Source organism: Podarcis tiliguerta, assembly GCF_965153285.1.
Source record: "Podarcis tiliguerta genome assembly, chromosome: 12".
Taxonomy (NCBI): domain Eukaryota; kingdom Metazoa; phylum Chordata; class Lepidosauria; order Squamata; family Lacertidae; genus Podarcis; species Podarcis tiliguerta.
Window position 1 is genome coordinate 21186188 of NC_139545.1, and position 26033 is coordinate 21212220.

The 26033-nt window shown below is 41.0% G+C and overlaps 1 protein-coding gene across 2 annotated transcripts in view; it reads right to left on the reverse strand.

Annotated features, from left to right (window-relative positions):
• The window catches only part of KCNH8 (potassium voltage-gated channel subfamily H member 8), a 149450-nt gene that overhangs the window by 34052 nt on the left and 89365 nt on the right, over positions 1-26033 (reverse strand). For both annotated transcript variants that reach the window (XM_083404681.1, XM_083404680.1), the window contains exons 6-11: positions 23266-23423; positions 19224-19428; positions 5804-6001; positions 3112-3311; positions 1606-1855; positions 241-455 (exon numbers count right to left, since the gene is read on the reverse strand). In XM_083404681.1, coding sequence (XP_083260807.1) covers positions 241-455; positions 1606-1855; positions 3112-3311; positions 5804-6001; positions 19224-19428; positions 23266-23423 — 1226 coding nt within the window. The remainder of the gene's footprint in view (positions 1-240; positions 456-1605; positions 1856-3111; positions 3312-5803; positions 6002-19223; positions 19429-23265; positions 23424-26033) is intronic.

The following is a 26033-nucleotide window of genomic DNA, read 5'->3' on the forward strand; positions in this document are numbered from 1 at the left end:
AACCCACACCCAATGAATAATTTAAATAGAAGCATAGAGTAATTTGTATCAGACCTACAATTCATTATCAATAATTTGATTAAGCTGTGTCTGAATTGTTAAGTTGGACCCAAGCAGAATTCATTTGAAAAATGAACACTATACATATATTTTTACCCTGATGTACGTATGAAGAACTGCTGAAACACAAGAGCTAATTTTAAAGCTGGAAGTAACTGTAGTCCTATTAAATCTACTTACATCACTTTCATGGCCTTCCCGAAGATTATATGTGAGATCATGCTGAATTTCTTCAACAAACTTGTGAGCATATTCTGGGTAAAGGTCTAACACTTCAAAGAGTCCTTTGAGTATTATACATTGGAGGTCACAGTAGGTTAGGGCTTTCACATCAGCGTTTGTTTTAATCACTTGGTCCTTAATTGAGAGATTTGCTCCAATTAAATCTCCTTTACCTAAAAGAAAATACAAAAGAGGAGAGCAATATTATTCATGAACAATTTTTTGACTTTGCTCAGAAACAGCTTAAACAGATCGTGCGGAATACACAGGGACCCAAATACAAAGATTCAGAACTATTAAGCTTCTGTAAGTAAGTTGAAACTAGTGGCTCTGGGAATTCTGGTAATTAATAATAATGGGAGGAGTCAGTAAGGATGATAGTATGAATAGCACAAAGCTGCTGACTTCTATGGTGCACACACTAATAGTTTCAATTTTGTAATTGCTTCACTCAGGTGTATTCTGTTGCAATCTAGCTGAAGCTCAGTGTAAAATAAATTGAAATGCCATGTTTTTTGCTTTGCAGTTGGAACTGTCATTACTTCTTAAATCTCTGCTTTCCCTATCTCGACTGAAAGAAAGGCATTTTGCAAAGAAACACAGATTAACTGTTATTAAATAACCTCTTCCATAGCCAAAGCAGAAATTCTTAGGTATAAGAAAATTTCAGTCTTCTGAATTTTGCTCAAAGATTATATTGGCATTTTACATGGGGATGGTTTGGTAGAGCATGGCGTTGTATTCATTGCCATATATACTCCCTGTTTGGTGGTAGAATATAAAATAAGAATAAAGCATTTTTTTGTGCTTGAAGTAATTCTGGAAATTATTAGTTATTCTAAGAATTACACTCTATATCTGACTGGGGAAAGGATTTCCCTATTCAAACCTTCCCACTTTTAACAAGTGATCTAGAGCCACACCTGCTTACACGTAAACATGGTTCTCCTGCATGTGCAATCTTCCCCGTTCAAAACAATGGAATGAGCCAATACATGCACACAATGGGGCTCACATTGGCCCAACTCCACTGAAATAAATGGAGAGGAGGAACAGGAGACTGGGAAATGCATGCACTTACTTTGTGAACTAGAGGATCCAAAAAAATTCCAAGGAGGGCCAGATTTGATGAAGTGAACATGTATGAGGGCCGCCCAAAAGTTAATCTGCGTTTCTTTGCAAAATGCCTTTCTTTCAGTCGAGATAGGGTTTACCTTGCTATATATATCATGGAGACATCGTATAGTTTTGATTGCACTACCCATATATTTTTTTTAACTTCACTCTCCGTCTGGCAATAGTAGAGCACATCCAAGAACTTACCTAGAATTGCCAGCACCATGCTATCTTTTAGAACTTCCATGGAACCTGAGCACACAAAATAGATAGCCTGCAAGGCATCTCCCTGCCGGAGGAGGTACTCCCCAGGAGCACAAAAGGAGGTTTTGATATGCAGAGACAGAGACCTGAGGCACCCGCGGCTGGCACACTCAAAAAGGGACAGCTGCAGAATCTCCTTGTTCAAGTGCATGGTGATGTCAGAGCGCAGCTCATCAGGAAAGTCCTTTAAAAGCTAGCCAGAAAGGGGGAGAAAGTTTCCTGTTAAATTTCAGTAAATCTACACCTTTATCCATTTAGCTCCTCTATTTGTCATTTTACAAAGTCAACTGTGCGATCACACTTGAAATACTGTGTACGTTTGTGGTCACATCACCTTTAAACAAAATACAGAGCTGAAAAAGTTTCTGAAAAAGTTCAGCTCGAGGGGCTGAAATGTGAATGCAAAGCTAACTTTGTTGCTCCTTGATCCAGCCGAGAGCAACTATTGAGGGGTTTCCCCAGGCTAGCTGACCACCTAATGTGCCTCACGCTGGCCTGGGAACTGAATAGTACCCTGCCCAATAATTGGCCTACCATGGGCAGGCTAATCAGCTGGCTCCACCCTAGGGGCAGGGCGGAGTGGCCTTCAGGCTCCACCCCAATCCACCGGCTATTTCCTGGCTAGATCATGGAAGTTGCTTGAGGCACCTTCCACAAAAGCATTGAAGGTAAATGCACCTGTGCAACAAAGTTAGCTTTGAACTCACAAGTTTATGTATTCAGAGGTATCCTGTTAAAGGGATCCAGAAGGAATCACTTCCGTCCAGATGCCCAGCCATAGCACTCCTCAGAGCAGCAACCCCACAAGGGGTCCCTACTTGATGTGTGTCATAGGCCCCCTTCATCCCAGGTTGATACCTTAACAGGTATACCCCAACAGGTGGGCTGGTGGTTCAACAGTTATACCCAACGCCTATGCCAAACTTCTACATCCGTAATCAATGAAGTTGTGACCTAAATTGACCAAACATATTGCCGTCTTGTATGTTTATTGGGGAGACGGTCACGGGTTGCGGGAAGCACCTGGTAATAATAATAATAATAATAATAATAATAATAATAATAATTTATTTATACCCTGCCCATCTGGCTGGGTTTCCCCAGCCACTCTGGGTGGCTTCCAACAAAACACTAAAATACAATAACCTATTAAACCTTAAAAGCTTCCCTAAATTGGTTAAAAGCTTCCCTAATTGGTTCACGCAATTGGTTGCTCAATCTGTTCCACAGGGAGTTTCTGCTAACACAATTGTTGCGCTGAATTCCTCAGTTGCGCAACATTAAAACTCACCTGTCACCTAACCCTCTCACTAGTGGACAGAGAATGCTGGATACCACCCTATGCATACAAGTAAGATTGTTCCAGAAATACAATGTCACCAAATGGCAAAATAAAACATCACCAACATTGTTGATTTAAGAATTTATAGCTAGAAAGACTCTGATTACCTCATTGGAATCTATTCCGTTATTGACAGACCAGGTGGTTTGGAAATATTCAAGCATTCTTTGCTTTAACTGCTGTGGTAGATGATGGACCCTTATGAAATCCTTCAGGTCCTTGGTTCTTGTGTGATAAAGGGACCACCTGGAGTACATCCGTTGAATAATAGCAGTCACATTACCAAACACCAAGGCATGCATCAAAGCTGTAAAAGAGAGAAACCATACTGAAGCAGAAAAGAGACCCCACTGTTGCCAAAACTGATGCTGGAGTTACAGGAAAGAAAGAAAGAACTTGCTCATTAATGATGGCAACATAATAAAAGGCAAGCAGCAAATGATCCGGAATGAATAAAGTAAGTTTGATAGTGAGAATCAATGACTGGCTCTGCTCTGCTCTGCTGAGAAAGCAGTTTGGAAAATGTAGAGATTCATAAATGCTTTTGTGATATTTCAGTTTAAAACATACTAAAAACCAGAGGACATTCATGAATATTATTAAAACACCAGGAAGTCAGAATATGCAGAATGCATCTTGCAAATCTGTCTCAGAAGAGAGCAAAATGAAGATAAAGGCTGGAGAATTAAAATCTACTATATGCTACGTATACATTTGCTCAGCTGACCTATAATTTGAACCTGTAATAAAACTTTCAGTTTGCTTTTATGCTGGTACTTCTGCATATTGCACAGTTCCCACTTGGAAATGTTTGGCAGCAGAATCTAAACCCCCAGATCTGTTGGGTGAATACATTGAAGAGCTAATATTTTTTCCAAATCTTATAACATAAAGATTTTTCAAACTATCTTTCTCTTTCCTGGCATATGCTGCCACTACTTCCCCACCCCCCAACAAATGAAAATTCTTTCTTGCTTCTACATTACATTCCTGACCCAGATAATAACTGTAGTCCACAGAGAGAACTAAAACTGAAAGAATATATTTTATGTTCCTAGAATATTGTTATTGGTTTTTTTAAAATAAAAAATCTTACTATTTTAAACAACATAATATGTGTTCCTTATCCATAGCAAAAAGAATTAAGGTTATTTCTAATTTAGTAAACTGCACTCCATGGCATTTTAAACAGTGATCTCAGCCTATTAGAATTAATGTGAGTTTTGCCATTGAGATCCAGTCAGAAAAATGTACCTGAGAGTAACTTGGATTTCTTCTTGACTATTTCCTAACTACGTCCCCAGTGACCAGTTCCATTCTGCTCACTTCCCTTACATTAATATTATTATAGGTTTTGCTTAGCTAATTATGATAGTAAATCACATAAAGTTTACTCATCTAATTAATAAGACACTGCTCCTCTTTCAGCTGATTATAATCACAGCTATTTGTTTTCAAAACAGAACAGGGATATTAATACAGCTGGGAGGAAGACTGTTTTTCCTCATTTCCCAGCCCCCCTCCTTTTTGCATGAATATTTTCCTCAGTGTTGAGAATATCTCACACTGTCAGCTTTTCAATTCCTACTTAATGAGGAAGTTATAACAGAGAACAGCCATGCAGGCTAGGTCTGGAGTGAACATTAGGTAATGATAAACATTCAGCACCAAATCTAGGACAATCAGTTCAATATCACAAGTGGCTTTACATAATAGGTTATTAGTAGATTTAATTCAGTGTGATATTTGATAGCAGTAACTTTCTTTTCCAGTGCTAACTCAGGTTTGTTTGTTTTTTCTTTGTGTATATCTATATTGTATTCAGCAAGCTCTAGGTTGTTGGGTTCTCCTTTTACTCACGGTGGGACATGAGCGCTGCTGAACTTAAGATCACAGCCATGCAGAATGGGTCCAAAGCAAGATTTGAACAAAACAAAGGTCCGTATAGGCACCAGGCAAAATATTTCCTTTTCCACGAGGCCTTTGGGCTAATAAAACAATTTTTGTTGATCATTTAAACTCTCTCTCTCTCTCTCTCTCTCTGTGTGTGTGTGTGTGTATTGTTTTTATTATTATCAAATGTATGTTTGTGTTTTTGTATTGCAAACTTCCCTGTGATCTTCGGATAAAGGGCAGTATAGAAATTTACTTAGCAATAGTAACAACAACAACAACAACTTGTTTATCTGTAGCATGCCCCAAACGCTTGCTTTTTAAGGATGGAGTCTAAAGTTCTGTGCTGCACGATGAATATTAATGCTTCACTCGACAATAACTACAACAATCACAGCTGTGTGGTGTGAAATTTGCATGGCTTAATTAGTTCAGCTGCAATGTTGTCAATCTTACAGCCTAATACATAACAAAATGCGTTTTTTTATAATGTTTTCTGACGAACCTCAGCCTTGCTTTAAAAAGGCATCATTGATTAGTTTACTATTTAGAATTTGGTTTAATTTGTACTGAAGTACCACCTGAAAATATTCCCTCACCCCCAGCCCAATGTTGTTACTTTAATAGAAAATTAGAGTTGTTCCCAGACTTTTAATAAGAACAGACACTGCTATTTACAAATGGAAGTTCAATATCTTAATGTAAAATGACTTCAACCAGTCCTGTCACTAGTAAGAACAACTGGTAAGGGTTCTTCTTCCTATGCTGAATCTGGAAGGCACATGGCTGCTCCTACAATTATTAACCCTTCACGGTGCTGCTGCATGCACCATAGTTCTGAACTACTGCATTCCTACCCCCACCCCACCCCAGGTTCTCCCTTCTGCACTTAATACGTTTACTTACCCCCTATCAGCATTGTGCAAATGGAAAAAATCTTCTCAGCATCAGTGTTGGCTGAGACGTTACCAAACCCAACGCTGGTGAGGCTGCTGAGGGTGAAGTAGAGGGCAGCAATATAGGCACTTCTGAGGGATGGGCCTCCTGATGTATTATTGCCAAGGTAGGGAGACTCCAAACGTTTTCCTAGTTCATGAAGCCAACCTGAAGTCAAAGAAACATAGCCTGTGATCAAACTCTACAGAGCCACCATTTTGCTGCTTCATAATACCTTGAATCCAGAAGATAGGGTGTTGGCTGCTTGATTCTGAAAAGCAGTTAAGTGCATCCACTTTCAAATATCTTACCAATCACCTGCAGGCTAAGGACACAGGAATTATTTCTACTATGAAGACGACACATTTAAAAACAAACACAATTCTACTGCCTTGGCTCATGAAACAAGTCTCTGTACTGATGTAGGATGTCCCAGGTTGGCTACCAACATGGTAAGTGCATGTACATCCCACTTTTCCTTCAAACTCCCTATCAAAACCCACCTCTCCAGTGGAAGTGTTCAAGTGTGCTGCCCATAGATGGTAGCACTTCAGACTGCAGGCAGATGGTCGAATTCTTGACTGCTCCTCTGTGTCAAAAACTAGACAGCACAATAACGAAAGATTTGGCATAGAACCTTTCTCCCTCTCTACTGTTCCATCTGCAGGGCTTGGTCTACATGAAAGAGCATTCAAAACTGAAATACTTTCAAATCCAGAAGACTTTTTTTGGGGGGGGAGTTGTTATTTGACATGTGGCCTGCATCTCACCAGATCATTTCCCCAATCTTCCATACCCTCCACCATTCCTCAGATGAAAATAGAGACATTTGGCTTCTGTGTTTCTGTTGCTGGCCCCGCTGGAGTTACTAATTCCCAGACAAATGGTCCTCATTGACTCACCCCCCCAAATTTTGGCTCCCCCAGCCCCCCCCGAGCATTTTCTACCAGTGGAAGGGCGGGCGCCACCACTGGAACACAGCACAATTCTTTCCAGGGCAGCAGCAGCCATGGAGAGACAATGGGATGCTCCCTCATAGCCACTGCCACCAACGCTGAGTGTAAGCACCAGTTCATCCTACTCCCTAAGCTTGGCGGAGGCACTACTGGCAGGGGAAATAGGGACATTCTGAGATCAAATCAGAAGCCAGGATGGCTTTTGTAATTCTGAGACTGTCTGAAATATACTCAGAGTCCTGCAGTGATTTCATGCTCTTTATTGCAGCTTGTAAAACAGTGATTGAATTTCCCCCCAAAACCTCAGGCCTTTATATACATTATTTACACAATGAGTCCCATCTGATTAGCTGATTCTGCTTACCTCCTGGAGCCTGATTGGTCTTCTCCTGCAGGCCAATCAGTTGTTGCATCCCAGGATCCTACCTGCCTATTGTTGTAGGATCCAAGCTTAGTATATAACACTGTCCCTGGAAAATCAGGACACTTGGAGGGTATCTGAGGGCATCTTCTTGTGCATGACCTAACTAGAGCTCAGCCCCTCAGGCCACACTGCATTTATTTATTCTTGTACATTAACAGCCTACCTTTCTTTCATCACAAAACCCATAGCAGCATGCATGCAGTTCCTAGACATGCCCATCATTGCACTGAAGTTGGGGTTTTGGAGGGGTTTTTTTTGTAATTTTGCTAAAAGTAATTACCGTATCTTTTGCTCTATAAGACACACCAGACCACAAGACGCACCTAGTTTTTTGGAGGAGGAAAACAAGAAAAAAAATATTCTGAATCTCAGAAGCCAGAACAGCAAGAGGGATCGCTGCGCAGTGAAAGCAGCAATCCCTCTTGCTGTTCTGGCTTCTGAGATAGCTGCTCAGCCTGCATTCGCTCCATAAGACGCACACACATTTCCCCTTACTTTTTAGGAGGAGAAAAGTGAGTCTTATAGAGCAAAAAATACGGTATTTCTTTTTCTCTATGTCTGTTCTTAAATGCTAAGGTGGTTGGTGGTATTGCAAAGGAAAGCAAAGGCATGAAAAGGAATGAAAAACCGAAGGGGTCTTTTAAGAACATGAGCCATTGTTAGGGAGCAATTTGATTCTTCTGAGTAGCTCCCTTTTTGTGTTTTGAAGTCTTAAGATTCCGAGTATCACACAATGGAAGCGTAATTTGGTATTCTGACCTATTTCGAACAAATCTTTGTGGGATTTTCCTGCATGGGGTTTCTATTTTTGACCTGGCATAAAGCTTGAATTTGCTGATTTAAGCACAAAGTGACAGAAAGACAGAAAGCTTTAGATTTTAAAAACACTGCTCTTTACAATTACTCTGTCTGTTCGCGAAAGCTCCTTACAATATTTCTTTTACAAAGTTCTTCTGTTTGAAACACCAGGTGGTAAATTTGTGATAAAACAACTCATAATAGTTTAAATGACCAGAGAGTATATTTTCTTGTTATAAATCAGGATACATACAGTAGTTGAGTTCATATTGTCTAACAAAACATGCATAATTTGTTAACAAGCTGTACCACATGACAGTTAGAAAGTAAATATTACAGAAATAGTGTTAATATTGCCTTAGAATAGCTTTGCCTCGATTCCTGTCTATGCCTCACACTTTTTGAAAGCCCATTATTAACTTTTTGAAAGCTCATTATTAACTACAAATAATAGTTTGATCAAGTGTGAAATACATTAAGAACAGAAACCCTGAGAATGCTGAATTCTGGCCTCGATGTGAACTTCTATGGGAGCAAGACAGGGCATGTGACCCTCTATCAAGGACAACTGAAGGCACCAAAGACTCCTGAGAGCTATGTCCTGGCCTATCAAACCACAGAGGACTAAGAGCAATGACTAAAGGGAAAATCAGCATTGTCATTGTGTAGCAAACAGATCCTTGAGACCAGGGAACAGAACAGACTACATCTATATTCTCCTGCACTCCTTGACATTTATTACCTCGTACTGACCCCATTGGTTTCGGTTTTCATTAAAACAGTCTGTAAATAAGCTAATAGACTCTATTGTTCATTTTGGAGTAATAAAAGTACATTTGGAGTAATAAAAGTACTAGAAGTGAAGGAAACTAACCACCAGCTGCAAGACCCTTTGATGGCATCTTGAATAAATAACAGAGCATGTCCTTGAACTGGTCTCTGGAATGATTTGGGCTTCCCCTAAAGAATCCTGTGAACTCTAGTTAAGAATGCTGAGATTTGTTAGGGGACCTCTTTTGACCCCACAGAGCTACAATGATCAGAGAGAGAGGTTTAACTCAATCCATCTTCCCACTGAACTCTGGGGATTGTATTTCTGTGAGGGGAGTAGGTATATCCTAACAACCCTCAGCATGCTTAAGGAACTACATTTCTCAGGATGCTTTGGAGGAAGCAATGACTGTCTATAAAGTTGTATACAGTGGTACCTTGGGTTAAGAACTTAATTCGTTCTGGAAGTCCGTTCTTAACCTGAAACTATTCTTAACCTGAGGTACCACTTTAGCTAATGGGGCCTCCCGCTGCCACTGCGCCACCGCCATGCGATTTCTGTTCTCATCCTGAAGCAAAGTTCTTAACCCGAGGTACTATTTCTGGGTTAGCGGAGTCTGTAACCTGAAGCGTCTGTAACCCAAAATGCCACTGTAACTTTAAATGCACAGTGCAGATGGGGCCTTAGATGTCTCTCCTCACTTTATAAGTAGGAAGGGGGTACACATGGGTGTTTTGTTTCAATACATTTATATTCCACTTTTCCTCTAGGGAGCTCAAGATGTCACAAGGTGCTGCCCATCACAAGGTGCTGGCAGACAATGACTGCCCCAAGGATACTCAGTGAGCTTCATGGCTGAGTGGGATTTGAAGGCTGATTTTCCAGTTCCTAGTCCAGTTTCTAGCAACCACACCACATTGGCATCACACTACATTTCCGAGCACAATTCAAAGTGTTGGTGCTGACCTTCAAAGCCCTAAATGGCCTTGGATCTGTATACCCGAAGGAACATCTCCACCCCCATCATCCAGCCCAGACACTGAGTTCCAACTCCAAGTGGCCTTCTGGAGGTTTCTTCATTGCAAGAAGTGAGGTTATAGGGAACCAGGCAGAGGGCCTTCTCAGTAGTGGCACCCGCTCTGTAGAATGGCCTCCCATTCAACTATCTGATTTTTAGAAGACATCTGAAGGCAGGGAAGTTTTTAATACATGGTGTTTTACTGTGTTTGATTATTTAATTTGTTGGAAGCTGCCCAGAGTGGCTGGGGCAACGCAGTCAGATGGGCAGCATATAAATAATAACTTATTATTAATATTATTACTAGTTAACAGTACAGAGATGCCATGCTGCTTCTTCTGTACCAGACATCCATGTGTTCACTGTGGATGTCTGCAGAGGAAAGTCTAGGCTCATAGAGCTTTACACAACAAGACTTCCCTGGTCACTCAGGTTATATTTAATTATTATCATGCTATTTTCATTCCACACCTTCCTTCTGGCAAAACTTGGGCCCAGCTAACAACAATCTTACAATATAACACAGGTATCATGAATTTATTGTCAAAATTATAGCAGATTAATAAAAACGCTTAAAATCCAATGGCTGGTGCTAAAACTCTTATTGTTCTAATATACATCTAGGCACCACAAGCCTAGCAAAACTGGTGTTTTAAGGTGACGCCTAAACTTTGTCAGTGTGGGGGACGATATCAGCTAGGACAGAGCTCCATAAGCAGGTTCCAGTTCCTGTAAAAATGCATAGAGACACCTCCTGCAGACATCAACACTAATGGGTAGTCACTATGCACAGCACCAGGGAAATTTGTATCTCATCAAGGGTGAGGCCAGTATCACAGCCTCACAAGCCTTTTAGTTGTGTGGATCCCTCCCCACTTCATGCATATAACATTTGAAATAAAGAAAGATGAGTTCTAACTTGAATGACTTGAACACACTGCGTTCAGATTTCCAGGGCATTTGGTGTCAGGCAGAGAAGGTGTTAAGCACATCTACCACATTTAGACTGTCCCATCTGGTCCTTGTCCTTTGTGTTCTTTTTTCAGGAACTCAGCAAGCAAACCTGACATGCACACCCTGAATTGCGAAGGTGGAGGGGAGGAGGTACCACTTTAGAGCCGTTAGAACGAAAGAGAGGCCTCTTTGAATCTCAGTTTTCCTTCATGGTTTGTATCCAAAGTTATTTCACTCCATTTCTCAGATGGTTTTTCAAAATGGCAATGTAATTAAAGTGCGTACAGTTATTAATCAGCAAGCACAAAAGATAGGTGGATGCACAAATGCTTCTCTAAATCAAGGGGATTACTGGACTCATATTATGACCTTTCGGAAATCTCATCCAAAATGAATTGTAGGTAGAGGGATGATTTCACACCGTGTTTTGTTTAACCGTTTCTGGGAAGAGTTCCAGTGTGAGATGAAAATGTAAATGTGTTTCTAGGCTGGGATAGGTGATGACGGTAGCATTTACAGCCAGCAGTACAAATATCTCACATTTTACAAGTCCTCCCCCGTTCTTAAATCACAATCTGTCTACGTGTTGCTGCATGCATCCACTTATATATGGCACAAGAAGGCTAGGCCCAACAAGATGCAAACAAACAACAGCAGTAACCAATGTGCAGTAATCCTACTGTTAGTTGCTGGGTTCACCATGTAATAGAGCAGAAGGTCCAATAGGTCTTCTTTTCCTGTTTGTGCAATTATCACAGAATACTAGCTTGGACATTTGAAGGATGTATAGCAATGGGGAAGGCATCTTAGAAAAATTCCAAAGCAAACTCGCCTGATTAGATTTGGGTGGATCATGACACAAATATTATCATGAGTCCACTTCAGAGTCTGCACTCTGGAGAATCCCTTTACTAGGTGTCGAAGTATTGTGAGCCGCTTCATTACTTTAAAACTGTTTTTTAATTTAAAAAAATCAAAATAGGGCATCAAACCACCCACATCCTGGGGTGGCTAGTTTGTGGGCTCCTTGCTGCTGTATGCTGTGAATACAAATACAGCAAAAATTCCCCCAGGGAGTGATCAGACATGATGATGTTCCAAAATTCTTGAGGGAACAACACAGAAAAAGCATGACTGCTTCCACCACGAAGCATAGAGACACAAAGAAAGTCACCTATGATTTCTGATTATCTGTTAGGAAAAAGAATGATTAGGAAGGAATATGGCTGCCCCAATAGTCTAACTTGAACGCTTTTCTTACAGTCAAAACTCAGAGGACAATGAAAGGCAAAGGTAAAGGACCACTGGAAGGTTAAGTCTAATCAAATTAAACTATGGGGTTGCAGCACTCATCTCACTTTCAGGCCGTGGGAGCCAGCGTTTGTCCACAGACAGCTTTTCCAGGTCATGTGACCAGCATGACTAAACTGCTTCTGGCACAACGGAACACGGTGATGAATGCCAGATTGCACAGAAACACTGTTTACCTTCCTGCCTCAGTGATACCTATTTGTCTACTCACACTGGTGTTTTCAAACTGCTAGGTTGGCAGGAGCAAGGACATAGCAATGGGAGCTCACCCTGTTCTGCAGATTCGAACTACTGACCTTACGATCAGCAAGCCCAAGAGGCTTGGTGGTTTAGACCACAGCGCCACTCGCGTCCCACAAAGAGCAGAATGAAGACCCATGAGAAGAATCCTGTTTGTTTCCTTAATTCCTTAAATGGTGTTTCCGTGCACTGCTCTGTTTCACCAGAAGCGGCTTAGTCATGCTGGCCACATGACCTGGAAAAACTGTCTGTGGACAAACACCAGTAAAGCGAGATGAGCGCCACAACCCCAGAGCCGTCAGCGACTGGACTTAACGGTCAGGGGCCCCTTTACCTTTTTTACCTGGAAGAAACTTGGGTCTGCCACCGCTAGACTGCATTTTCCACGGAAGTAGCATTGTACCAGCCTGTAGCACTATTAACTCCTGCTGTCACAAACTGCCATCAATTTAATTGGTCTTTCCCCTTGTTACTATTTGCAAAACATCAGGGTTGCCTTTCCCAGAACGTCACAAAAACCATGTCAGATTTCTTCGGGATATTGTGATTAGCTTAAAAATAATGAGTTTCTATTTTTTTCTTTTCAAACAATGCATCGTTTTATTTTGGATACTCGGCCTTTATAGTACACTGCAACTGTCTTAAACCATTTCTTCGCAAACAAGTAAAACTTAGTCCTTGTTCTCACTGATGTAGTAAATCAGCATGTCAATCTGCATTTAGACCAATACTGCTAATTTGCTTTGCTGGCTTATATTTTGCTGCCTAATCCATTTATATTTTTAATTGATTGACCTGTTTTAAAATTTCATGCTGTTTTCCTATGCTGATTTTCTCGTTTTTAAATTTTAAATTTTTAAATATAAAATTTTATTTTATTTAATGACTATGCAAGGTGCCTTATGGAGGCTATGCCCATAAATAAGAATGAAGATGTGTCTTGCCTATAAATCAGGATAATGGTGATGAACCAATTCTATGGTCCCTGGAAGGGTGTCTCATAAGATTTGGTGGAGCTCTTTCTGTGGATGGAGAGGGAGATATGCCCTCAAAGAGGAAACTCAACTCCTAGAATTATTCTCTGCTGTTAGTGTTTCCACAACAAAGAGGGGGGAAACAGGGGCATGTCAGGTGTGGATCAATGGAGCTGTGGATCTATGGGATCTAAAGCCTTACCAGTTCCCCAGTTACCCTGCTCTTGGGCTGGTGTATTCATTTTTCTCCCATTTAGACCAATGGGATGAGATTTATTTTTTTAAGGCTATTGAAAGATGGGGAATAAACAACACTGTCTGGTCCACTAGCACAAGCATAACAACAACAACAACAACAACAACAACAACAACAACAACAACTTTATTATTTCTACCCTGCCCATCTGGCTGGGTTTCCGCAGCCACTGAGGGCCTTCTGGTGGTTCCCTCACTGCGAGAAGTGAGGTGACAGGGAACCAGGCAGAGGACCTTCTCGGTAGTGACATCCTCCCTGCCCACCCTGTAGAACACCCTCCCAACTATCTGAATTTTAGAAGACATCCGAAGGCAACACTGTACTGGGAATTTTTTATCGTTTGATATTTTATTGTGTTTTTAATATTCTGTTGGGAGCTGCCCAGGGTGGCTGGGGAAACCCAGCCAGATGGACAGGGTATAAATAAATTATTATTATTATTATTCATGTCTACTCAGAAGTAAGCCCCAGTGAGCTCAATGGAACTTATTCCAGGTAAATGTGAACAGAATTCCCACTTCTGTGCCTGTTAAAATTATTGAGAACAGAAACACTAAGCTAGGGCAGAGAGAAAGATCAGATACCTGCCAAGCATTTGTATTGTAAAAACTCAGCTGTGCTCTACTCTTTTGGGTAAAGTGTGATTCTGGGTGCCAGGTCTGCTAATGTATGGCAGCCCTCCTCTGAAGCAGTGACAGTGAAATTAAATAAAAGGAAGCTAGAAGTAGGTCAGCTACAGGTATCCACGGAAGATTCTCCAGTTGCTATCCAAAGAGCCTGCTGCTAGTTTGCCAAAGAGAACAGGCAGCTCCCTGGTTACAATGCAAAATGGGTTTTGAAAAACAGCAGAAAATATCACCTGCAGCCTCATTAGCCAAGGAAGCTGACCAACAGGCTTCAGCAGCACTTGGAATATTAATATATTGGGCAAACTATCAGCACAATCCCTTTTAACACTGACCATTTCCAAAAGTTATAAGGGGGTGTGAGTCTTCAAGCTAGATCGCCCAAGGGTTGAAAACTGCCAAATGCGATTTTTCGCTTGCTTAGAACTGCTTTTTGCATCTGGCAATTGTGAGTTAAAAATGTTAATTCATGCTGAATACAATTTTTTAGAAGAAAAGCTACGTAGGTAAAGACAAGGCAGTCTCATCATTTATTTCTGATTGACCATAAAGTAGAATCTATCTGGTACTGAAAAGCTGGTCCAACATTTATGCCTTTATCTTCTTCTGCTGACTCACGTTGTCTCTATCATGCTCCTCTCGATATATTGGCCTCTTTCACACAAAATGCTGAACGGCTGTTTGGTGTGGTGCAGAGGCGTACCTAGGGTCCCTTGCACCCTTGGCAAGGAGCTATGCAGTGGTACCTCAGGTTAAGTACTTAATTTGTTCCGGAGGGCCATTCTTAACCTGAAACTGTTCTTAACCTGAAGCACAATTTTAGCTAATGGGGCCTCCTGCTGCTGCCACGCCGCCGGAACACGATTTCTGTTCTCATCCTGAAGCAAAGTTCTTAACCCGAGGTATTATTTCTGGGTTAGCGGAGTCTGTAACCTGAAGGTACCACTGTATCAGCACACACCGAAAAATCACTTTACTGCAATAGCAAACACCTTTGTGCTGCGGTACAAGAAGGACGGGAAGCTTCTCCTGTGTTTCATCTTGCTGCGATAGCAGTGCTGCAGCGCCATACATTCCATACAACACACACTCCATAGTTTGATAGGTGAATTTTGTGCTCCTCCTGGACCTGGGCCCCCAGTAGGGGCCAGTTTTGCTAACCCCTAGCTTTGTCTCTGGTGTGATGTGGACAAGCCACAGTCAGACTAGAGGATGTAAACTTTTCCTCCCCTTTTCCCTTTCTTCCTGTTTAGGTGTGAGAAAAGAAGAAGAAGAAGAAGAAGAAGAAGAAGAAGAAGAAGAAGAAGAAGAAGAAGAAGAAGAAGAAGAAGAGTAGTAGTTTTGGATTTGATATCCCGCTTTATCACTACCCGCAGGAGTCTCAAAGCGGCTAACCTTCTCCTTTCCCTTCCTCCCCCACAACAAACACTCTGTGAGGTGAGTGGGGCTGAGAGACTTCAAAGAAGTGTGACTAGCCCAAGGCCACCCAGCAACTGCATGTGGAGGAGCGGAGACACGAACCCGGTTCCCCAGATTACGAGACTACCACTCTTAACCACTACACCACACTGGCTCTCTGAAGCTGAAGCTTTTCCCTTCTATTTTAAACTAACCACAGCTTGCTGTGACATTTACCACCAGACAAACTGTGCTTTGCCGTAACTATGGTTATTAAAAAAACAAGCCAACTTCAAGCCATACTATATGACATGCTCATCTCCTGCAAGGCTTCTGTTTTCCTTTGTGCTATTACTCACCAGCTGTTCAGGTTTGCCCCTACATCTGGAACCTGCTGCTTCTTAGTATCTATCTTTTAAAAAACTTATGGGAAACTATTAATTCTGAACAGCATTTTCTTCTGCAAACTCTTTCGATACTTAAAAAAATTCAGACTCTGTTGTTTCATACTGCCTTGCCCCCCTTTTCATGCCTGTTCCCTTACCACTCCAATTATATTGGTTACATGTGAGCTGAGAATTGTCATTTCTTTTTTATTTTACTGCATCCAGTAACTGTAGGTGTTTTATAAATAAAATATGCAGGTGGGCATTGGCCTGATTCAACATGCTCTACTTATGTCCAACCAGCTCCGGGAGGAACAGTTCCATGAGCTCATGTACTGTTTCACTGAAATCTTCCTCCATGTCTCAAAACAGTGGTTGCCTTGAAACTCCCAGACTGATGCCTCATTCACTCTGATGTCACATAACTTTCCTAAAGTATGAATCCTATTTATTATAATACAAATTCCTCATCAATAATAATACGTTTGCTTCAGGTTAAATCTTTTTAGGTTGCGTCCCACAGCGACCCGGAAGTACCAGAAAAGGTTACTTCCAGGTTTCGCTGCTCGCGCATGCGCAGACACTCAAAATGACGTCACGCACATGCGCAGAAGCGGCAAATCGCGGCCCGCGCACACGCAGACTCCTAGGTTGTGTTCTGCTCATGTTGTGAACGGGGCTCCGGAATGGATCCCGTTCGCAACCAGAAGTACCACTGTACTCACAAATTCACAAATGGCAAAAGATGGTTTTGCTGTTTAAGAAAACCCTGCATGAAAATGCAGTCAAGCAAGGTAATCAGCGTAACTGCAAATGCTAAGCGATCAAGAAGGTGCCTGAGTGCAAATATGCCTGTATGGAAATCTTGGCCCAGACACCAACCCTGGCCTCTGATCTCTGGAAAACTTCACCCAATAGCTTAGACCCTTGTTTACATGGTGTGAAACAGCTCTCCTGGAACTTTGCCCCCTTCAGAAAGTGGATGGGAAGTCCTCTTGCATCATAAGCTCCCTAGACATGAAATTGAGCACATTGGTAAGAAAACTAGACACAAATCTCTCTCTTTGGTGTGCCAAGTCTCCACAGACAGGGAATTTTGACATGAAGGACCATCAAACCACGCAACACTATCCTTGAACTAAACAGCAACACAGAAGGGTTGTACGGCATTCATTTTCTAAACCTGAGAAACCAGCCCTAAGAGACAGATGGGCACATCTATATGCAACAATACAGCAAGAGCAAATTGTGCTTCTGTTTCCCCCCACCAAAAAAGCCACACATGCAAAAAACTAAAGGTGTTGCATGTACCTGGATCTTGAGAAAGTAATATCAGAAGTGATCCAAAATCAGCTTAATTTGCAAACATTCAGATGTACCAGATTTGCAGACTGGAATTATAACTCCAGATTTGAAGATTGACAGCTTTAGTTACACCTTTGTTACCGCCTTTGTTAGTTACACCTAAATAATGTAATTTGTTTCTGAGGAAGGAAAAAACTCGTAACTTGAATTTTAACCGAGGTAGATATATGCCCTCAAGGATATATTCAAAATGCATACCCAGAGCTGCTGACAAGAATTTCTGGTGACCGCAGAAGCACTAATGAAGAGAATGATGAATGCTTCAGATTCCACTAGCATCAGCCCGGGAAAGCTTCCCAGCCATTAAAATCTTTCTGTCAGTATTCTCAGAATATGATGTATGTGACGATAATGATCATGGAAAAGATTTTAGCCTAGTGGCTGTCTTGAGGACGCTGATGGAGCACAAGTATGCAACAATAAACTCTGTACAATTAGTACTGCACCGTTAAAATAGAAGCATGGGACCAAAGGTCAGTAAACTCCCAAGTTCCACCACTTATTGGTTCAAACATACTGAAGGTGGCACATGTAATATGACCTCCCTTCAAGCACAAAAACAAACCATAAAGCAATGCACTTTGGTGAGTAAGTGTAAAAAGCAGACATTTCAGTGACTGGAGAAGACAAAAGTAGGCTTATTCAAAGTAAATGGAATTAGTTTACTGCTTAAGGTAAGTCATTCCCTTTAATCATTATACACAAAACAGTTCTGAATTGATTTTTCTTTCTCTTTTAAGATGCTGCCGAAATTATAGCTGACAGGTGGGAGATTTGTTCAAGACTGTTGCACAAATAATTTATGGCAGCTTTGATGAACTCAAGGAAGACGCATCTTGACTTTTTGGCCTCCTATTAACCTGCTATCCACGGCTGTCTAGTTCTACAAGATCATGAAGTTCCAAAATATAGAATACATTTTGCAGCCAAGAAGATTTTCAGAGTAATCTGCTTATTGTCTGCACAGTTCTAAATAGCACTTACATATACGTCTAAGAACTCAGAGGGAATCTCTTTCATAACAGACCTCTCTAAACTATAAAGAATTTTTAAATATTATTATGATCCGCCCTAAGCCCATAGAAAATCAGGACCTAAAATTGATGTTGAAAATATTAAAGAATCAGGTAACCAAAAGCACTGTCAACTCAAAATTAATTTCATTTTCTCCAAAGGAAGTACGGAATATAGAAAGTGAGGAACAAATAATTAGTCTAGAGAGATTTATATACTGTATATATAAAACAAGTAGCTATACTTTTGCAAGCAAAGAACTGAAATGCATGGATTTTCAGGAGATTCCTGCACATTTGGTTAAAATGCTGTTGCTTGTTTTTAAGTTCCTAGAGGTAATGCACAGAGTCCTTGGTCAATGGATTCAAGTTTCATTGCCAGCGGAAAAATTAACCTGATGAGAAGCTCTGAGAAATGGCTCTCAGGGAAAACAATGGGGCAGATAAATTCTCAAATTCGAGAAGACTGTGCCACAGTTCTTATAAATCTCCTTATAAGAAAAGAATATGCTCTTAATAAATTCAGTTTAAACCTATACAATATATTTAAATTACAAATGATCTGGAAGTTTTTGTAGTCTTACTGGTGGTTGGCTGATGTCAGTCTCATTATTTTATACTCAATCAATCAATCAATCAATCACAATACACCAGGGTGAGGCAGTAAGTATTGCCATCACTCTCATTTGGTTTTGGGAAATGTTGCATGAAACTAATTCAGAGTGAGGCAACATTTTCCTGCCCTCACTCTGTAGTCCAATGGGTTAAAAAAAAGATTGTAGAAGCCAGAAGTTTACATCATACCAAATCAATTTCTGTGCCCCCCTCCCCTTAAGTTGCAACATTTTGATGTTTTAAAGTATAACTTTTCAGTCTGTGAGGGGAAATAAAGCATGTACCTATGTCCCAAGTGAATGGTTTTTTTTCCATCTCCTTCTTTCCAATGACATACCAAATGCAAGCCATCCAATGAGCTAACAACGCAAACATAGACATAAGAAGGGTCAGAACGATAGTGCTGTGCTGGGAATAGCGATCCAACTTCTGAAGAAGACGTAAAAGACGCAGCAATCGTACAGTCTTGAGAAGGTGAACGATGGACACCTGAAAGGGTGAGAAGGGAAAGTAATATTCAGCAGTCTTTCCATACAGGAAAGTGCTTCAGGTTCTGTCTCATTTCTATACTTTTCTGACCTTACAGCTCTATATCTCTTTCTTTTCTACTAGGGCCATGTACTTTGCAAGAAGTGAGGCTATCCAAAATATTACATGCAGAGCATTAAAGAGTTCTAGGTGGATTTTCTTTTCTTTATTTTTTTAAGCAGCATAAGGTTTCTTCAAAAGTTAATTGTTCTGTTTAATTTTTTTTTTAAAAAAGAACCTATGCCACTGTGTTTTAACCAAACAAAAACAAATCCCAGAGCTCTTCAGAACTCAACATTTTTGTTAGCCTCATTTTGTGAGCCTATTGCAGGACACAAGCACCAGAAAGGAAAGGCCAGTCTGAAGCTACATGGTTTTTGTAATGTATAAGCAAGAATGTACACCACTCCAACACCTCTAGAAAGTGAATCCCCCTTCCTTCCCCACAAAAAGCCCCTGGACCTATTTGTCTGCAATTTGGCAGGCTAAATCCACTCTGGAGAGGCTTATGTGCCTGTTAATTTACCCATGTTGGACAAAATGGGAAAATATTACAGCCATTTTTGGTTTCCCATTATAGTGAATGAGGAACACAGAGCTCCATTTTAGACAGAAAACCTTGGAACAGACCGAAGTGTGGGAGAACAGAGTGACTCAGAAACAGATCAGAATTTTTTTAAATACACAGTTGCACATACAAGGCGGGTCTTGGTGCCCATACACATCCCTGGTGAATGCATGAAGATGAGTTACATTGTCAGGTATGGAAAACCTGAAATGCTTCTAGTTATATAATAATAATGGGAACCTAAACTTCTTAGGCACTAATACAAAGATTTTTAAAAAATGGGTTTGCCCTCAGGCTTACATCCTAGCAGTGTAAACCTCTGCATATTAGTGTTATGAGTTTGTGGGTGCTAGACACCCTAAATTCCTGAGTCCAATAGGTGTTAGAAGTTCATCAATGCTTGGAGTGTTGAGACTGGGTGACAGACCCTTATGTATTAAGCCCAAATTGTGTGTATTAAGTTGCACTAGACACAGCTAATCCTTTAATTAAGTCAGGTGTCGAACACTAATTAAGCTAGGCTAAGCCAAGCATTAGGTGACACCCTGGGGCCTAAGCCATTAAAAGGACAAAGCATCAAAGGGACTCTGTGATTGGGGCCCCTCCCTCAGCTCCAAGTTAGTTTGAAGCCACAACTGAAAGAAACTAGAGCTAGAAACTAGAGCTAGAAACTAGAGCTAGAAGCTATGTGAGCCAGCAGCTTACGAGTAAGGAGTTATGTGACCAGGAGGCGCAAAGCAGCAGGGAGAGAGCATGATGTTGAATCTCTGCTTGGAACCTAGGATGCACCTATGGAAGAAGCAAGACGCTCCTGGAGTGCTGATGCTATGAACCCCTCCATCCTTGGCCCAGGTTGTACATATGTGTAAATAAACCATGTATCAACTTTAAAAGGTAACTCAGTCGGTAGAGCAGGAGGCTCTTAATCTCAGGGTTGTGGGTTTGAGCCCCCCATTGGGCAAAACGATTCCTGCATTGCAGGAAGCTGGACTAGATAAAGCTTGTGGTCCTTTCCAACTCCACAATTCTATGATTCTGTGATTATAAAGACAACACAGTCTCTGCTGTACTTCATCCCCAAAAGGAAATACAGACCCTGGGTAAGCTTGCCTGGAGCCCCTGGAATTTCTCACAATCAGAGATTGGGGTGGTGTGTAACGATATCAGACATTAAGTCTCATTGGCTTCAATGGGCTTTACTTCCAGGTCAGTAGATATAAAAAACATACTACAAAAGGGAAAAGTTTGGGGAGCGAAGACTAAATCCAGGTACAAGGCAAAACGGCCACTGAGAAGACAGTTATCAGAAAGGAGGGGCCTCCTTTAAAGGGAAGTTATATCAGTTATATATACTTGAGCTCACATTACATTTTTCTATGATGGATTAAACTAAATCTCCATTTTTTTAAATTATGTGATAATAATAGGTTTGCAAATGAGTGTAATAAATCATGTGTAATTATTTCTCATTACTCATTCCAAATGTTTTTTTCCCCCCTTCAGCAGTGTTCGGTTTGTCACTGTAAGATCTGAAATTCATATACAGAAGATACAGTATTTTCACAACTTAGAAAGACAAAATGAGGAGTCAGCACTCCTACTCTCTGCCTAGCTAAATTTGATTACTCACCTATGCAAAGCCAGCCTGAATTTCACTTTATAGCTAACTGATTTAGACTAGTAAGGTTAAGCTTTCCCTAGCAACTGAAAGAATCTGCACTGCTAAAAACCGCAACGCTGAAACTAAAAAAGTGGCTGGAGAAGGCATGGCAAGTGATACTTGCCCAGTATCTATCTATGGGCCACAGTGCCGCTGGGCAAAGGCATCCTGTGTTTATTGGGCCCAGAACAGGGATTATACCTCACCCAACAACAACTTATTACTTATCTCTCACCCATCTGTTTGGGTTGTCCCAGCCACTTTGGGTGGCTTCCAACAAAATATTAAAAAACCACAGCAAAACACCAAGTGGTGATTTGGTGTGTGAGAGTTGGCTGCTAAAAGTTCTGCTTTGGATTTTCTGCTGCTGCACAAATTGGTTGGGTGATAGGTTGCTGAATTAACATCTGCTGTGGATTGGCTGTCACTGCGGCAATTGGGCGTTTGATTTCCGGCTGCTGCTCAGAGATGCGAGCAATTGTTAGTGGTCAGCGTTTTTAAATCTGGTTAGTTATTTTTGGCATCCCCCCAAAAAAGAGCTCAACAACTCGGGGTCATCTCCCCCCATTTTCTTAATTTTGAGTCCCCAAAATAATTTGAGTATTATACATGGTGGTGTGTTATACATGGAAAAATACGGTATTTTTTAAAAGCAATACACCCCCCCCCCTCAGTATTTCTACTTGGCTTACATAACTCAGGGCAGGGCAGGACCTGTGACACCCCTCCCCATCTTCAATGTACTTGAACTCCAGCTTCTACCAGCAGGAAGGATGAAGGAAGTTGTAGATCAGAGTTAGGGACCACAGATTCCACATCTGTGTGGGTGTAGAAGATTGGCCCAAATTCCCCTTAGACATTTGTGTTTCGGAAGGGTTTCTCTGAACATAGTAAGGTAAAGGGACCCCTGACCATCAGGTCCAGTTGCTACCGACTCTGGGGTTGTGGCACTCATCTTGCTTTACTGGCCGAGGGAACCGGCGTACAGCTTCCGGGTCATGTGGCAGCATGACTAAGCCGCTTATTGCAAACCAGAGCAGTGCACGGAAACACCGTTTACCTTCCCACTGGAGTGGTCCCTATTTATCTACTTGCACCCGGGGGTGCTTTCAAACTGCTAGGTGGGCAGGAGCTGGGACTGAGCAACGGGAGGTCACCCCGTCACAGGGATTCGAACTCCCAACCTTCTGATCAGCAAGTAATAGGCTCTGTGGTTTAACCCACAGTGCCACCCGCGTCCTGCTGAACATGGAGAACCTTAAAAAAAGAAAAAAGTAAAAAAGACTACATGTGCATGAAGTACAGCAGACTTTATAGGTCCAGAGGATTCCCTTTACTTTGATACCTAAGGTTTAGCTTTAACTGCTACATTTTTTCCACAACTGCTTCTTCAGCACTTCAAGACAAAACATTTCATGTACTTGGAAGAGATAAAAAGCTGCACTCGAGGGTACAGTACACACACACTGGCCCTGTGCTTTTCTTTTGCCTGTGAAGAGCAATATTTTCATTCACAAAAGGGACACTTGAGAACAGCAGAGATAAAGTGGGATAGAAAGGCCATACTCACCACATTGACATTAAAAGCATAAAGCAGGTCAAAAGGGAGTGCAGCAATTAAATCAATGATGAACCAGGTAGTCACATAGTGGATACAAATAGATCTCGCTTCAAATATTACTTGGCCAGACTTGCTGACGTACGTTGTTCGGAAATTTAAAATAATATCTGCTTGAGAAAGAAACAAGTTGTCAGAGGCTGCTATTTATTTTCCTTTCAATGATAAGTAGAGGGGGGGGGGAAGCAATGCAAATATTTTTCAGATGTTTAGCAGGCCACTCCACATAACACAGTGAAGACTTGCTCAGAATGGAAAAGCTGAGTCAACTGAAAGTAACTGAATGGTGAGAGATGGTGGGAACAAATCAAAGCTAAGAATTGCAGCGTGGTGACTTGCACAGTTTATGTTTTTCTGTATTACAGTTTATGGCTGCATTGCCTATTGCCATGTGAAATACTTTTGATGTGGCATGCTAGAGCATGTTAAAATCCAAACAAAAGTTCAGATTCTGGCAGTTGTCTCAATTATTATCATGTTCCAGAAGATGAGGACCATATATTGCCCTCAGGCATATAGCTCCTACTGGTGTCAAGGAGAACATTGCTCTAACATCTACAGAATGTCAAAAGAATTTTGCTAGAAGCTGCAGGTCCTAGCATTATTTTATTTTCCCTCTATCAAAAACTTGCACAGAGTTTATATAATGCTTTGCTTGTATCTGACCATTTCAATTCATGTCACCTCAATCAGAAATTGCATCTCCGCAATTCAATTTGCACCATTTCCCCCCCAGTAATAGCACCCATGGACCAGGCTGGGCAGCAATTGCCTTTTCCTGAGATAACTCAGAATGCAAGAGGGTTTTAAAAAAAATAAAAAATAAAATCTGTTTTGCAAAATGTGCGTGTGTGAGAAAGAGACTGCAATGTATGGCCTCTGAAAATAAACCATGAGAAAAATGTTGTCATGCTGACGTTGGCTGAAACTTCACACGCATTGCTATTTTTGCCTTAACTGCAATACCATTGATCTAGAGCCATTTGGCACTATGAATCCCCTGGATGTGCAGCAGGAGCTCTGCAGACAGGAAACTCCACAGGGCAGTGTGAAGTCCCTGGTAGTGACATGCAACTATCAAGAGCTATATCTTGGCTTCTGGCTACATCACAGTCTATATCACTTGTGAACAGAAACCATACATCTGGAGGACCACAAGGACCTATTGTCTTTAGGCATTAAAAAAAAATACTATAAAAATATGAACCATGCTTTAGCCATTTTTTAACATGAAAATGTCTTCAATGTGCAATATGTTCCTATGTGAGTCTACTCAGAAGTAGATCCAATGAATTTAAAATAAACCTCTGCTCATCTACTCAAAAGTAAGTTCAGTGGGAATCCCTGGTAAGTGTGCATAGTAGTGATTGATGCTTAGAGCTTGTGCTTTACACTAGAAATGTATTCTTCTTGGTGCATTCATTAATCCAGTGAACCATTTGACTCTAATAACGGTTCAATGTAGTGTTAAAACTGGAACAAGGCAGGGGTTAATTAGCCCCAGAACCTTTTCAAATGTTAGTAATCACCTAGCTCTGAAATATATGTAAAAGAGGAGAGAGAGGAGGAAATGTTTTGAAATGGTCCTTTGTCTTGTTGTAGCTATCATGTTGCACACCACTAACAGTTTTTTTGTAGCACCTTCAGTAAAGTTGTAAAGGCTTCCAAGCCACAATAGGGAAAATATTCCACTGCAATTTTACAGTTGCTCTCTATAACATTTTCTTTTTTATTTTTGTAAAGGCACAAGTGACTGAATATGACACACAAACTGCCAGGTTTTGCACTATTTTACACTTCAGCTCTAAAGTGGCACATGGCCTCTCTCTTTTTCCACTTTGGGTTCTTAATATAATCTAGATTATAAACTGGGGACCATATAACTCTCTATCATGGGTAATATCAGGAGGGGAAAGAATTTGCTCCAGTGAGACACGCTCGTGGTGCCAGACTCCAATTTGCACACCAAGGTTTTCAAGGAAGCCCTGCTATGCCATCCCTGGATGCGACTGAAGGTTCTGCCTAGGTCATTAAGCTGGAGATAGACGGGCTGTTTTAGCTTCTGTGCTCAGAAGTGTGCAAATATCATCCTTGAATGTGCACATACAGCATCTAACGCTAATATGGCTTGTGACAAGCATGTCAGGTTTCATAATTGCTTTTTCTCAGCCCTACTTCCTGATTTGCTTATAAATATACATAAGATCCTAGTTCCTTTTGTGGCCAACTATTATGCCTGCAGAGTGTTGCCACTAAAGAGTTTCTGATGAAAAGCAATCAAAGCACTGGAACATTTTCACTGGGCATATTGTTCTTCACCCCTTTGACTTTTTTACTCAATCAGGCAATTCTGGCAAATTTTGAACTTTTCTTCAGCAATGGCTTTCCCCCCTACATTTCTTTCTTGCTGTCACTGAATAGTCATTATTCTACAAAAGTCACATCCAGAGAAGATTAATTAGGCTTTACTTCCCGACCTTCTAAAAGCTGCACATTTATTTAATTGGTCTCATTGCTATTTGTTTTGTTTTATTTTTCAGACGCTTAAGATGTGGTGACTTTGACAGATTTTCCCATAACATTTCCACAGTAAAAAAAGGAAAAAGAAAAAAGCACCCCTAAGTAATAATTTTCAAGTTTAGTTCTTAATTAAAGTACAGTAGTCCAGCCTGTTTAGAAATAAAATTGGGGCAACATTCAAAGCCTGGTTTATCAATCAG